The 16,433-nt window shown below is 41.6% G+C and overlaps 1 protein-coding gene across 4 annotated transcripts in view; it reads left to right on the forward strand.

Moving 5' to 3' along the window:
- The window catches only part of CACNB4 (calcium voltage-gated channel auxiliary subunit beta 4), a 225,878-nt gene that overhangs the window by 92,409 nt on the left and 117,036 nt on the right, over positions 1-16,433 (forward strand). The window contains exons 1-2 of one of the 4 annotated variants that reach the window (XM_033112165.1): positions 6,841-7,148; positions 9,099-9,258. The exons of 2 other annotated variants lie outside the window; for them this stretch is intronic. In XM_033112165.1, the coding sequence (XP_032968056.1) occupies positions 9,253-9,258 (6 nt within the window). In that variant the 5' untranslated portion in view covers positions 6,841-7,148; positions 9,099-9,252. Of the gene's footprint in view, positions 1-6,840; positions 7,149-9,098; positions 9,259-16,433 lie in introns of those variants that run through there. One more of the 4 variants, XM_033112164.1, reaches the window with a different exon arrangement.

The raw sequence follows: 16,433 nt of genomic DNA on the forward strand, positions 1-16,433 counted from the left end.
CATCCCCAAAAGGAAAAACAATTGCATCAGCACATCATAAATTATGTTTTCTTTGAAATAGAGGCATTGTTAAAACCATACCTCTGTGTCACACCTGGATTATTTAATTTGTAAGAATCTGAATCTGAACAGGACCATTCTCTCCCAGTCAGGGCATGCAGACAATTTGGTGAGGACCCTCTAGGGGTGTTCATGTTTTGGGTGTTTTTCGCTCTAAAAAATATCCACGTTTCACTTTATGAGCATGTGGTGTGTGTGTTTTTTTGTTAGTCACTGTACTGTTTTGGCAGCCACAGTGTGGAAGTAGCCAAAGAGTTCAGGGCCATCGTGAACTATTCACAGGTTCATTGAAAGCTGTCTATGTGCTAGGCAGTGGGGTATAAGGATGAGTAGGAAGCTGTCTGATTCCTCCTTCCATAGAACTCACCTTCTGGACACAGGTACTAATTCATCAGTCTCGCTAATGTGGGCAGGGTCGGGGGGTGTGTGGCATTAGGCAAAGGGCTCAGAATAGACACAGTTTGGTGATGGGAAGGCATGTGACGTATCCAAGAAAGCCAGGCTGGCTGTAGAGGAAAGAGAGAAGAGGACAGAGGTGCAAGATGAGAGTGGCCAGCTGCTGGACCCTGTTAAAAATGCGGGTCTTTATCGTAAGAGCAGTGGGAAGCCTTAAAAGATTTCAAATAGGAGCCGATGCAATCTGATCTTTTTTTTTTTGGAGGAGATATTAGTTACTCAATAAGCATTTGTGGGTGTTTACTAGGTGACTGAAGGGATCTATGCGTAAACTGTGTTAGCACATTAAAGAGAAAAACTACCACTAGGAAGGAAAATCATGAATTTCTACCTAAAAGCAGTAACAAAATAGAAAATAAAATTTTACATAAAAAACAAACTGAACCATTTACTGTTTGTAGCAATTTGGAACCATGGGAAAGTGGTTTGCCCAAGGCCATATAGTAAGTTGTCTCATTTCTGCCCTGGTCATGAGCGAAACTGGTCCCTTCCTTCCCCTTTTCCTACTTCTCACCCCTGCTGAATCAGATCACTCTCCAGCTCTCACTGGAGCTTCTCCAAATTGACAGCTTTGATTATAACCGTCTCCTTGGTTCAGTTTCTGATATCCTTGGTTAAGGATATCAAGTATTGCTACGAACCCATCCTTAGTCGGCTTCCAGGAGGATGCAGTCATGTCTTGTTGATCTAGTTCGCAGCCTCTCAAATAGTGCAGAGCAGTTGGCAATTGAAAGCTATAATTGTTAAATTAGCACTGATAATATTAGCTGAGTGATGTATAGGCAACAGGGAGGAAGTCAGCTGGACCAGTCTCCTCAGTTTATTTTGGAGAAGAGTGCAAAATAAAGTTGCATAGTGTTCATGAAAATTGTGGCTGTATGGAATGTTTTTGCCAAGAGATTGGCTTTTTTTTAAAAAACAGAAAGCTCATAAAGTGAGAGATTTCTGAGTAATACGTCAATCATGGGGAGGGATCTGTCATTTTCTGGCAAGTTGAATAGGCCATGGGAATTTTTACCTTACCTACGCTCACTCTTTTATGAATTATGAAGAATAATTTTTTTCCTGGGGCCTTTAAGAATGCAGGGAGGAGGGGAGCTAGTCCATATATTCATTCTTCCTTTGAGTATCTCTAGGGTTTTCTGTCTCCCTTTATCCCTTTATCCCTGTCTCTCTCTCTTTCTCTCTGTCTTTCCCACTCTCCTCTTGTCCCCTTGGTAAGAACCAGTAATGGCATGTGTTACAGGATTTCCATGGGGACATTTTCTTGGCAGTGGCTTGTGACAGGTTAGGGCAGTCCCGGAGTGGCTGGTAGGGGTGAGGGAGGTCAGAATTCTAGTTTGACCAAAGGCCAGGCTATTGGGGAAGCCAGTGTGGAAGTAGTAGGTACTTAGGGCACACAGGAAAGCGCAGCGTTCAGTGGGGTGGCTGAAGGGTCGTGGTGTTTGTTTTCAGGCCGTGGTGGTCCGGGCGTGCATGCCAGCTTCAGCATAAGGAGCAATCAGCCTGGCCAGATGAAGCAGGTAGGAAGCCGGGAGGAGGCTGGCATGAAGCTAAGTAGGGCAGCGGGAGGCAGGATGCTGGTCTCAGCTCTGCTGGCTGAGACTGGGGTCTCAGGTGGGGATTTAGAGCAACCAGGCCAGCATCAGGGGCAAGTAGTAGGAATCCCACCCCAGAAGCAAAGGGTACCAGGGATTCTGGCCAGACCCAAAGATAACAAGCAGCTGATGCTTGGGGAACATTGAGTTTGTGCCAGGCACCGTTCTGAGCCCTTTCTTCTGTCAAGGCTTTCAATCTGCACAATAATCTTGGGATAGCCCTCATTTTATAAATAAGGAAGTGGAGGCACAGAGAGGCAGCATAGCTTGCCGAGTGTTATTCAGCTGGGAAGTGACATAACGGGGCTGTGTGCGCATCTGGCTCCAGAGCCACCCTGCTCTGGACCCTTAACCACCCTGCTGCATAGTATTCCCAATACACCACGCCGGGGGTACCAGTCACACCGATGGCAGTGTGGGGGCTGCCCATGGAGGTGGGCGATGTAGTGGCCCCAATTCCATACTACTTCCCTTAAAGAAACGCTGATTCTTCCTCTGCTTTCTGTGTGCCAAGGACTTTCTATGTCCCTTTCATATATTAACTCCTTTAAATCTAGAACTCTTATCTCCATGTTATGGATGAGGCGCAGAGAGACGCAAGGACCCGCCTGCCTAGGTAGTGAGGTCTACGTTCAAACTCGGAGGACGACTGAAAGAGGAATCGATCATCTGTAGTGCTTTATTTTGTTCTCATTTCTTTACCCTGCGGCCGCCACCTGTCTAAAACACATCAGGGAGGAAGTGGGTTACAATATCAAAGCCTGCGATGCCACACACATTTCTACAGGCGAACGCACGAGTGGATTAGCTCTTGCAGAGCAGAAGAGGGAGAAAAATCATCTAGCACACTGTGGTCACTTAGCAAAATTTCAACAAAAACAAAGAGCAAAATAATGCCTGTAGCTGAATTGGCAAGCCAAGGCTTTGACTTGTGTTCTAATTCATCCTGACCTTGCAGAGTCTTGCTGTAGAACCCATAACTACACTGGCTTAGAAAAGTTAAATTCCAGAGAAACCTGGGTGGAAAATTGGATAATCAGGTTTCCTTTAACTTCCAAATCGACACCATTGTCTTGATCGTGGCTGTCTAAAACTCACAGCTGATCAGCACACTCTTGACTTTTCTCCGCCTCTTCTCCCTTTCCAAACAAATGGAAAAAAGGATTGCTTGTTCTTTGTATCCCACTGTCAATTCCATGGGTTTGCTGTACCACAAAGCCCCGTCCAGGTAAAGGAAAGCAACTCCTTGTCCCTACATTTGAAGCCGACAAAAACTAACTGAAAGTAGTAATCCCATGAGATACGTAAGAGAGCTTTTCTGATTGGTTGAGGACCATACCATTTCCTCTGCTGAACTGAGCTCCGTGGAGGCCTTTGTCAAATAGTGAGAAAAACCGCCCCACCAAGAATCATGTGTAATGAATGTATAACAGAATCATACAGGCAATGCCTTCTCATAGGGTTTTTGACTTGACATGTTGATCATAACGAGAGATGACTTGAAAGGAAGTGGGTCAGAAACAGAGTCAGCAGAGCAACCTCAAAATCGGAGGCAGTCATTTCGGGGCTATGTGGTTTTGGAGGCTACTCAGTGATGCGAGGTGTGTGGGTTACTGGGAAACACAAACACAAGATAAGCCACAAGGCTTTCAGACTTGTTCTCATTGAAACCTCCGGGAAGAGAAGTAGACCAGGGGAGAGGGTAGTTTATCTTTCATCTTCTCAACCAATCACGTCCCTGGAGAACTCTTAAAGTCAAACGTAAGAGGCGGCCGAGCCCTTAGCTACTTTTCACCTCTTGCTGCAGTGAATTATGACACCCTGGAAATTTGGCCCTCAGAACTTGGACCTGCTGGAATCCCGAGACCTTCTCATCTGAAAAGTCCCAGAAAGTTCCCAGGGTCCTCTCACTACTTGTCTCCCAACTTTCAGTTCAGAGAATAGTGGGACAGAGATGGTCAGTTCCAAGATCCTCTTGGAATTCTAAGTTCATTTTTCTGGGAACTCCTCAAAGTTCCTCTGGGGAAGTCCAGACTGAGTCTCTCACTAGGGTTCCTCTGGAACTCTGGGACCAGCCTGAGTATGGAATTGAAGCCTTTAGGTAATTTGCAAGTACAGTGCTCATTCTGTGTAGGTCCCAATGCTAGGGGCAGACTCTCCAATCTATTAGTTGATTTTCATTTATCAGCTTGTGGGTGACCACATGACTCGTAATTAGACCATTTTTAGAATGAAAGGCGTGGGAAACCATAGATCCTCCCACAACCAAAGTGACCTCCTTCTGTTTTACCAAATTTCTCCTGGGAACACATCCACTGCTCCTCATCCCTTGTCTTGAAGACCCCGTCAAAAAGGGAGTAGGAAGGAACATTCAACTATAGAAAATTATGGCTTTGAATACAGGAATTTAATCATTCTGCATATTAAAATGAGGGCTGGATTAGGTGACCTCTGGGGTTCTCCCATCTCCAACAACTCGTGATTCTGAGTCCAGCATCTTTCTCACCTCCTGGGGAGCAGGCCGAGGCAGCCTGCCCACGTTTCACATCGGTTCTCAGTCTGAGGGCTGGGGTGCAGGGTTGCAGGGAGTAACGACAGGCCACTGTGCTGGATCCACTGCCTTCCTCCCGGCATCCCACTCGGAGTCAGACTGGTTTACTGCAATGCATTAGTTTATCACAAAATGAGCCCCCGAAAAAAAATGAGCCCCTGTTCTTTAAAAACTTCCTTTAAACCCTCACATTAGCTATCGGGACCACTTTGAAGCAGGAAAGCACAGGAGAAGAATCGAGCCATGTACAGTTTTCCCAGTAGGGAGCAGCTTCTCTCATCTTGGTGAATTATGCAAGTGAACTGCTTCTCTTCCTCCCCAATCAGGATTTCCATTTAGAGACACTCAGGAAGTATCCATACTCTCAATTGAAGTGGTAAAGGAAGGAAATGATGTGGAAACCGGAAGGAGAAAAAAGACCCTCTTGCTTCCATTTTCTGTAGATTCTGACTAAAATAGCACATGGCTATATAGTTATAGAGGTATTAAAAATAACAGAATGGCATACAGGGATTTGAGCTTACAAATCCTTTGACCCGGTCCTCTCGCGTTATGAAGGGGAGAGCTGAGGTTCAGCCTGGGGCGTGACTTGCGTGACACACAGTTGTCAGCAGGTAGAGCTGGCACTGGGTTTCTTTCTGTGGACTCCTGCCGATTGCACCCCTCCTCTTTTGCCGTTCTCCCTCCGTGTAGGCACAGATGGCATCCTATATGAACCCTACCATCTGGGGTTCTAAAGGACTGATGAGTCCCCTTGCCGTCATTTCAATTTGAAAGCGACTAAGTAGTGGTGCTATTCCTAAGGTGTGCAACTGGGATTGAAAGACATTACTGGATCATTGTAGCCCTGGAAGAACTGTGCTCTGCTCAGCAGGTGTAGCTCTGGTGTTGCTTTTTGTGACCCGACCTTGTTCCTTTAGAAGTTACACTTTTCAGAGATACTGGCTGGAAGGACAGGCATCATTTCCTAGGTCCAGGGCCAGCCAGTTTTTCCTGGGCTGACAGCTCAGGAGCTGTAGCCAGTGCCTTCCAGCTGACAAAGCAGGGTTGTCATTGGTAAGTGTTTATGTTGCACTTTAGATTTGCAAAGTTCCTTCTCTGAGTTATTTTTTACCTCAATTTGGCAGGTGAAGAAACTAAAGCCTGTAGAGTGGTGATTGGTCCAGCCATCCAACCAGTAAGTGGTGAAGCTGATACTGGACTCAGATCCTCAGAGTTTCTGGGTCATTGTTTACCCCAGTGAGTCATTCAGCTTCTCTATCTTGTGCTCTTTGCCCCTCACCACCTTCTTTTTTTCAAACATAGCTGGTTCTTTTAGAGTAAGTTATAGAGCTCTCCTGTTGCAAAGCTGCAGTACTTTATTGGTTGACCAGAAAGCTGTAAGTATCTAAGTACGCTCCAGTGTGGGACCTGTCCTGGGTCAGACTGAGCTGTGGTGTGACAGGAGCAGAGGGAGGGAGTAGGACTTCCCTGTTTGGATTTTTGGGAAAAGATCAATGCCTTTTTAGGAAACTAAAGGTCCAAAAATTAAAAAGGGGATAAAGGATTTAAGGTAAAATATTGGCCGTTGCTTAAAGGTTGTTTAAAAATTAAAGAGACATTAAAAATTTTGCATCTAAATAAAGGCTTTTGAGAGCTTTGGGCTTCTTTTTCAAACTTCACTGATTGGGTTACAGAAGTATTTTCTTGCCAGTGAGGCAGAGAGACTTCAGCGAGAATATTGAAAAATTTTACAGTAGAAATTCCCACAAGAAATCTTACCATCTGTTTATTCTATCCATTTTTTTACCTTTTTTTTTTTTAAAAAAAAATTTTAAATTGCATCTGCTAAGTACACATGTTGGGTGGAGATTAGTATCTATTTGCCTGTCTTTACACAGTATTCTCTGAAAATAAAATTTCTCCTTCACTCCCCTACCTCCCTCCAATTGTGAATTTAATTAAGATGAGCAGTTGTGTTTAGAGTAGTCAGTAGTCTGCCTTTCCAGACATTCCAAGCAGCCTTTGAGATATTGATAAGTGTTTATTGCAGAACTACACAGTACGGGCGAAACAGGAAGCAGCTCTTTGCTGGGTAGGATGCTCCAGTCGCGCTCCACTCTCCCAGGGAACGCTCTTCAGCTGACTGAAGCAGGGAAGCCGAGCCAATCAGAGGCCGCTTTCCTAGCTCAGTCACCAGTCTGTGGCTGAGGAAGGGTTTTGCTTTTTTATGCTCTGTATTGGGAAGGCAGATAAAATGCCAGGTCTGAACTGCCTCTGGGGATAACCTCACCCTCTGTGATGTGAGTGAATAGCATCGTGCCTGGTAAACCCACAGGAATTGATAAGGCAGGCGCAGTTCTTCCAAACAGGCCTTTTCTATCTTTTGGCTCTAGCTGTGGCTTCTGTAGCAGTTTTGTTTTTGCCTTGAAAGAGGTGCTCGGGATTATCAGACCTCCATGTATGACAATCTGTATCTGCATGGAATTGAAGACTCGGAGGCTGTAAGTATTTTCAGAGATGGCTGATTCCCTCTCCCTCCTGTTCCTCCTCCCACTAACCCTCCCCCCCGACCCCCCCCCACACACTTCTTAGGCAACGCAGGGAACATGGAGCTGAAAGCGAACATCTTTCAGGTGCTTACTGGCTGCTCGGTCAATGTTCTCTGTATAGTTTAGCGTGAACGGAAACAATTCTTCATTATATAATTTCTTGTCTGGCCAAAAAGAAATTAGGGTGATAGCAAATGCATCTAGGAGTGTAAGCTGTTCGGATTTGTACATTACTTGGTCCACATTTGATCTCACCTGGGGTAACTAACTGCACCTTGTAGATCAGTTTAAACTATGCAGAAAGTGCCTGTGTTTCCCAGCAGCAGGGTTTATAGAAAAGGCTCATTCATTATATAATACACATTGTTTACTGAGCTGGCATGAATGGAAGTTCCCCAGCTGTAGCTGTATTATGTGGTTTCTGGCCATACAAGCGGTGCAGATCTACTGCTTCTTTGTTAAGGAAATCAGATGCAAAGGTTGTGGTCGTACAAGACCCCAGTGCAGAGGCAGAGGTAGTGTTCCTGCACTCTACCCTGGAGGACTGGAGTAGGCTCACGTGTGTGCTGCCTCAGAAAACTGGACTCCTTTCCCTCCACAGGTCAGGCTCACGTAATCTATGAAAATCCGCTTGAAAATGGTTTTCTGAAATCCCCTAAATCATACCATCAGAATGCTAGCTTTTGAGTAGAGGGTAAAGCTGATTCCTGACTCTTTCTTTTACTATTGCTACTAGTGGTTCTTTCATTTTAATCAATTATATAGAAACCATGCAGGGGAAAATAATTCGGGTAGCTAATGGGACCTGCTGTGGGGAGTCTGGATGTGTGCAATGCCATACATGTTGCTCCATCTGAAGCAGGAGGGTGTTATATAAGGTTCTCTGGCTAAACCGCCAAATAAACAGATTATAACAACAACAACAACAAACCCCCGATGAAATACGTCAGTGCAGACATATGTATCAAAGGATGTGCTATCCATGAAAGATAGACATCCTGTGTTCTGATAAGGCATTTCATTTTTCTTCCCCGTCGGTGTATTAGCTCTAACTCTAACTCTGTTTCCACAAAGTCTCTCTGCATGTTGCCCAACGTGCTCGTAAATGGTCAGACTGTTAGTTTACTGCAAGGGGCTGTAGTCAGAAACAGGGGTGGCTGAAATAGAGAAGGTCCGCACTTGGCAAGCGGGTAGGAGGGTGGAAAACGCCACGTATAGGAGTTCCGTAGAGCAGCTGCCCTGGCTGGGTTTGTCAGGAGGCCTGCTGCTTCCTCATGCCCCTTCTTTCCACATGCTCATTTATGAAACATGGGATGACTTCAGTGAATTGTAACTTTTAATTCTCTACCATTCAGCACTGTGTTGCCCTTAAGTGGATTGGTGGAGTTATCTTAGAATAACCGGTTATTTTAGAAACCAGCTGCTATGAACAGAGTCAGCTAGGAACTAATGTATCCAGCACCTTGTTCTCCAGAACTGTATAAATTTCTAAAACACTGTTTCAGCAAGGAGCCAGTATAAGTATGAAAATATATATTTTTTCCTTTTGGTCCAGCCTCACAGGACGGCCGAGCCTTTCTGTAGGGTGGGAAGTGTGCAGTGACCTGCCTCAGGGATGGTCGTGGATGGCAGGTAGTGCTAGATACTGCAGTGCTGAGCTCCTGTGACTCAGTGGTGGCCAGCAGGCTGAGCTCCTCCAGGCTCTGCACATCTGTGGAGGCGAGGAAGGTGGGAAACCCAAGGAATGAAGACAGGCATCTGGCTGATCCTCCGTCGAAAGTATGGGAGGCTTTCGGAAGGGTGGGCTCGAAAGCGTGTCACATAAATCAGAGGGGAAGGCAGAGGTGTTCGGAGGGGTGAACTGACTCTGAATGCTTATTTGAGTTTATTTGTTTTTATAAGGAAGAATAATGTGATGTGTTACCCAAGATGGTGTGAACAAAGCTTCAAGCCAGTGGAGAAGACTAGGCCTAAATAGCTGACCCGGTGAAGTGAAAAATAAAGCCACACCTGGAGTGCCACATCCCCAGCAGTCTTTCTCAGTGCCAATGCATTTATGGCTGTAAGTGTGGGGGGTTGCCCAGACGGAAGGAAAGCTCTCAGAACAGGTCCGGTGGATAGGCGTGGAGAGGCTTGTCTCAGAGGGTCAGCTGCAGTCCGAGAATATACAGGCACTAAAAGCTGAGGACGGCACTTCCTTTGGGGGGTCGGGGAGCCATCTGAATATGTCTACCGTTCTGTGCTGTGGAAAATGTCTCTGTGGGGTGTGTGGGGTTTAACATGTGATAAGTGGTTACATTCAGTGTGTTCACCCAGTAAGACTGTAATAAGCTCATCTTGCCTAGGGACTATTTTATTCGGAATAAGAATAAAGCATTATTAGCCACAGTTAGCACCTTACACCCCCGCAGTATGAGAGATATTTTGGTACCGTGATGGGACGTTTTTCTTAAGAATCTGGTCCAGAGGTAGATCGTATACTTCCGGCACCCTTGATTTTGACTTACAACCTCTGTATTTTATGTACTGTATATATAAAGGGAAAGGAATAAGGGCCGTGTTAGAATACACTTGAGTCTGGGTTCGTGAGTCCTATAGAGCCTTTTTGGGAAAGTCCATTAACTTCTGCTCTGGTTTCTAGGAGGGTCATTAAGTGTCAGCTTCATTCAGAATTACAAGGAAGCCTAAAAGTTCCTTCAGGGCCCCCACAGCAAGGTTCTACGTAGGAACAGGAGATTTCACGCATGCCACATTACCCCTTGTGTTACCTTGACAGGGATCGGGGTGTGTGCTCCGGAATGAGTCCATACCTAGACCAGGCCTGTTACAATCGATTATGCGCACAGAATCTCACTACATGGTCTCTTCTGTGTGAGGGTCGTCCCTTTCCTCTTCCACTGACCCCACTGGGTCTTCACACAGGTCTTGGTGGCCAACAAGCGGTTCACTGACTGAGCCCCCATTATGCATTATGCATTTTTTTTATCTGAATCACAATAGATTTTGATAGACCTGTTCCTTGTTTCATAACCTGTTGTTTTGATAGACCTGTTCCTTGTACACACGTTTCATAATTGGGTATTTTGACGTTTGTGGAATCATTATAAGAGTAGATTCTTTTTTCATACTGGAGGCTTGTTACGCAGACGATAGGAGGGATGATTTTATAGGGATAAAATGGAAGAAGCAGATAAGGAACTTTTTCTAAAGTTCCTTAGAATCCTCCCAGAGATAATCCCGGTTAACTATTGCTATGTATCCTTTTAGACTATCAATGCACATATGTCATTCTAAACCTGCTACTGCATGTTGTGTTTCTATGAAATGCTGTTTTCACTTGACAAAATATTGAGCACACGGGGACTAGAATGGCCTGTGCAAGAGATGCTTTGCAAAATTTAAAGCTTCTACATGGAGCTTCTGGAATTTGGGGCAATTTAAATGAAATACAGATTCTTGGAATATTTGGTAAAGTGAAGCCAGGGTTAGCTGCATATAGAATTAATAGTTGATTCTCTGATACAATTTCTTCCACTTCCAAATGCTTAAATTCTAAAGTATTTAGGGGGAAAGATCTGATTTTTTCGATGAAAAAGATGATCAGATCATAATTCAGGGCATTTACTAAGGAGTAAAATACCTTTTGCAGTGTTTTCAATCCTAGGAAAGGAGCCATAATAAATTTAATACTTTCAGCAATCTTATAGATGTAAAAGTTAAAGCAGAGTTCAATTTTACAAACTATAGTAATGTGTGTGTATATGTTTAAATTTGTATGTACCTGTACTTTATTATAACTATCTGTTAATTATTTAAACTATTCATTTCCTATAAGCTATGTAACTATGCATGTTTACCCAAATGTTTATGCACCGGTACGCACTTACACACTAAATATCCACATACACTAACACACATTCATATATAGACATGCCCCATGCTTTGCTAATTGATGGTTAATGCTAAGTGGGAGATTTCTGCCATAGAGTTTTTGGAGAAGGAAAATCAACTGTTTTTGACATAAAGAAAGATACCGAGAGGGTTGAAAGGCAACACATCCACAAGAGAATAAAGGATTGCTACTTTCAAAGGTATGATAAAGTTGCTTTAGGTAGGGAGATATGTTCTTGGGCTTGCTAGGGAGGAGAATAAACTTAGAACAGAAGGCTTTGTGTGTTTAGGGACCTTCAGAAACACACTCTAGGGATATTAAGGATTAAATTCCTTTTGGAAACGAGAAGACCAGAGGTCTTAATGGTACATTAGAGGATCCCTTCTGGGGCTAGAGAGTCTTTGTGGACTATTTCTAGAGAATGAGGTCTGTTCTGTAAAGGAATCCAAGGTCTGGATGTTGGCATCACAGGCCGGAGAGGAAAACAAAACGCTGCTTGTGGTTTGTGTAAGAAATTCGACTGAGAAAATCAAGTTGTGTACTAAGTTGAGTGATTTTGGTGTTTGTCCAGAGTCTAAGTAAACGATGAACAGAAACTTCTCTTCATCCAATCAATTCTTAGCAACGATGGTTTCCTAAAATATATATTGAAATGATTTCTAGATGTAATTGTCATAGAGCTAAAGAGAGAAATTTCTCAAATCTTATCAGAACCCATGAATTTGCCTCTCCAGTTATTCTGTGGTACAAGATGTTCTGTAGGAAGGTCAGCAATAACTATGAAACCATATGCTTTTGCGGTGATGGTGGGGAGGCATCCCATTGCCTTAGTCCTTCCTTTTCTATCAGATTTCAGCTAGAATCGTATTCCCTTGTGGATAGTTCTCTTCATTGTATTGACCACCTCCCTGTCATATCCCACACCGAGGTAAACTGAGCCACCCGAGGACAAGAAGGCATAACAGGACTGGTTATCATTTTTTGTTCTCTCTCTTCCCTTTCCTACTCGTCTTTTACAATAATCAAGTCATGAGCTCAGATATTCATGAAGCTAAGTTAAAAACTATACGAAGAGATCTCTGTAGACTCTGTTTTCTTATCTCAATAAGGCTGAATTACCGTGTTTCCCCCCAAATAAGACCTAGCTGGACCATCAGCTCTAATGCATCTTTTGGGGCAAAAATTAATATAAGACCTAGTCTTATTTTACTATAAGACCAGGTATAATATAATATAATATAATACAATATAACAAATACCAGGTCTTATATTAATTTTTGCTCTAAAAGATGCATTAGAGCTGATGGTCCGGCTATGTCTTATTTTCGGGGAAACACGTTAGGTGCCTTTTCTGTGGTTGCATCAGGCCAAACGGACTTTAAAACAGCAGCAACTCAACCTCCCACACTGTCAATGACAAGATGTTTAAATGCCTGTGACCTCACTTATTGAGGATAGGGCATTCGTAGGCCACTGCTTCGTGTGTAAAGTCCAGGAAGTTTACCGTTGATATAAAATAATGGCAAACAGATTGGGAGTTGTCGATTTTTATGCCTTGAACTTTCAACTTTTTAAAACTTTGAAAAGTGTGGATCTAAGATAAAACTGTGTGGCCCTTTTTACTGTACTTATGGGTATGCGTAAAGGAAGATGGCTCAGAAAGCTCACGTGATTGTTTTTGAGATCTAAGGAGACAAATATTTGTTCTTGCTCTACATGTATGTATTTTTCTAAAAACATAAGTGTGTAGTGTTAGTAATACATATTTTTCTCTCTTGTGAAATGGTGCTACAGTATGAGTACTTCCTACATCCTATTTTTTTCTTCTGCATCTGTTCTCAGAAATATTGAAATGGCTTAAACTTAAAACAGGATGTTTTGAATTTGTTTCCAGCCTTTCTGTGCAGAAGAATTGATCAAAGAGACGCATCATAACTGGAATATTGGCAACTGTCAGTTATTCAGCAGCTGGATTGTATAGATTGTGAATAATTCTCTTATTTTGCCTTTTTGTCCTATTCCTCTGTAACTCGTTCTTCTTTTTAGCTTGAGCATAATATAGGCAAAGGAATCTGACCTCCAATTTTACTATTGTATTAGCAGATTTGTTGAAAAGTTCAGTGAGTGATACAGTTGTAGTTAAAAGTGTTTCTCAATCTTTTTTAACCTCTGTAAAACTTTGACAATTTTATCTTCTACTAAGAGTATCTATCAACCAGGGAAATGTCAAGTTTATGTTTTTGTACTTTGTATTGTGAAACAGTAACACAGTGTGACAGTGCTGTGAATAAAAGGGGATAGTACAAAATTGCTAGGGATTAAGTCCTCCTTCCTAGTTTGCAGCCCTGGGTACAGTTCTTAAATTTTCTGTGCCTCAGTTTCCACATCTCTGAAGTGTCAATAGAACTTGCTTCTTGGGTGGTTTTGAAGATTAAATTAGTTAACATGTGTAAAGCCCTTAAAACATGTGTCTTCTGATATTATTATACATATAATGAATATATTTATACTTTGGGGGAACTAAACATGTCCCTTTCTCTGTAGGTTTTGATGTTTCCACCAAACACTTTAGTTTATTTTCAGAGTATTTGCATGGTTTTTGACAGTGATTTCCAAAAATATTACAGAGATTGGCAAGTAAAAGAACACACTAATTTCCTAAGGCCTTGTGAATAGTTTGTTGAATTTTGTTTCAGAAAAGAGTCGGTAGAGTATAATTCAAAGAACATTAGGAGTTGGAAGTCTTGGTCTTTGCCATTTATTAGCAGTGATCGTGGGCTGCTAAAGTCATTTAATCGCTCTAATACTCAATTTCTCCTCTAAAACGAAGAGGTTTGACTTAGATAATCTGTAATGTTTCTTTATATCCAAAATTCTACTCTCTTGGCTGATAAGCAGTTTCTTCAGTTGGGATGCAAATACCACCATAGGCCATTTGCTTTTTTGAAATGATCAATTACCATGGTGTCTTGTGCATACTGAATAACGTGTTAGTATTTGGACCTTGAATCTGGATGTTTGGCCTTTTCAGAATCTTTGAAGGAGGAAGGTGTGTGTGGTGCATATCTTTAAGAGGACTGGGTATTTGAAAATGAAGATATTTCATTTAAGATTTTTAACTCCAGAAGCCATAAAAGGATGCTTTGTGTATTGCTCATTTGCTTGCCAATACCCACGGTGCACTTCTAGCCCACAGCGATTTGAGTTGGAAACACTTGAGTCTCATCTCTAAGGAAGAAAAAAAAAAAGCCTAAAGCTGTCTGAGAAGTAAGTTTCTCCTAACTCTTACTGATGATCGAGGAGAGGTATTTGTTCTTTAAATTATCTCTCTCTTTCCTTCTTGACTAAGGTAATAAGATGCCTTAGCAGTACACTAGGAGAATGTTAACCAAAGATATGTTTAAATAATTGTTTTATGATTATTGTGATGCTTAATCATCAAAAATGTTTATTGTTTGGTGTTTTCTTGCTTTACGAAATTTTCTTCAGTTCGTCATTATTATCTTTTGGGGTGTAATAAAAAACAATAATCAATCAATTGGAAAACCACAGGAATATAATAAATTATAGGAGACAGTCATTATTTTTTAAAAGGCATTCATTACTTTTACAAAGAGTAACTGTGCCTGATGTGTTTAATTTTCCTCTGATAAAATGAAAGGCCACAAAGATGAAAGGGGCAATTACATTACTGTAGCCCAATCTCTCAATCATTCTCTAAATGTTATTTGAATGTAGTAAGAGTTGGAGGCAAATTTTTATCATCAAGACAGAAAAATATGGTGAACGTCATGCGAAAATAGAGAGAGTAAACGAATTAGTTCCCCAGTTTATTTTCAAAGAGTCATTATCGACAGCTTAATAGTGTCTGATTTCTAATGATGTCCCAGAGATTAATGACTTGGGGCTTATTTGACAATGGCTCTATTGATCCAAGGAATGGAATTAAAAACTTACTTGTCAGATTTCTAAGTCATCTCACATTTGATCATGTGGGTAATGCTAAGAATATAGGAATGGAATTAAGGTGAAGTCGGTAAGGAAGGGAAGCACAGAGTATTTCTGTTATCCCGGTGCACAGGGCCCTTTGTGAAGTGCTAGATACCAGAGTAGAGTGAGGAATAAAATCACACAGATCAAAAAAGGCTAGGTCGACATTAGATTTAAAAAAGAAAAGACCAATGATGGTAATGTTTAATTATTAGTTAAGTGAAAACCACAAATTTGCTACATAAAACATGTTGTATCTTCCCAGAGTGCCGATGTTAGTTTTTTTCTATAGTGTAAAAATTTAGGAAGTCCTATATTAGAATGAGGGGCCTACACCCCTCATTTCCATGTATCTAAAATGGGGTTACATCTTAAAGTGAATGGTATCTGGTAGTTTTATTGGCAGTTTTCTTCCCTTAGTGGTACATAATCTAAGGTTGAGTCTTAAAATAATTGGTATCTTAAATTCAGTGAGATGAGATATTTGGGAAAAAATATTTAAACAATACAAAATTACATAGTGTGAAAAAGTGGTCTTTCTTTACAACTTCCCAACCTATTCCCCTCCCCACAGGTAGCTGTTCTTAACAATGCAATGGGGATCCATTCAGACCTTTCTTCTGTACTTTGACAAACATGCATATTTAGAAAAACATTACTTAAAAACGCACATGTCTTTTCTGTAGGTTTTAAAAATACAAATAAGATTGTAATAAATATTATTCTGTGACTTGCTTTCTTCACCTAAAAATGTCCCATGGATATTTTTCCATATCAATGTATTCTTTTTAGTAGAATGAATTACGGAATGACTGTATAATGTAGATGTACCCTAATGAATTTAGCCCAGTAATGGATTTACAATATTTCCCATTTTTCAATCCTATAGATAAGTGCTACACTTAACATTCCTGTGTATGAATCTTTGCACACACACAGAGCATTTCTCTGAAATAGCTTCCTAAAATAGCTGGATAAAGGGTTAGCTCATTTTTAAGATTTATATGTATTGGTGAGTAAGTGAAAACATTTTATATTAAAATAAACCTTTTTTGCTTTGAGAATAAATTTTTAAAAAGTTCAAAATTTTAATCTGAAATACAAGACTTCAAAGAAGTTTTTGGTTGTGGAAAGCAACTTTGGGCTATGGCCTCCAAGTTCCATAAGAATTTATTTACTCTTTGTTGTAATACTTTGGTTTAAAAAAAATAAACACAAAACCTTGAGAAGTTGCATCTACCCACCTTCATTTTATACATGAAAAAAACCGAGGCCCATAGAGGTTGGGCAACTTGTGTAGAATGACCCAGACAATGTGTGGTGGAACTGGGTCTAGAAACCTCTTCAGGTCTCTG

Source organism: Rhinolophus ferrumequinum, chromosome 8, assembly GCF_004115265.2.
Source record: "Rhinolophus ferrumequinum isolate MPI-CBG mRhiFer1 chromosome 8, mRhiFer1_v1.p, whole genome shotgun sequence".
NCBI lineage: Eukaryota > Metazoa > Chordata > Mammalia > Chiroptera > Rhinolophidae > Rhinolophus > Rhinolophus ferrumequinum.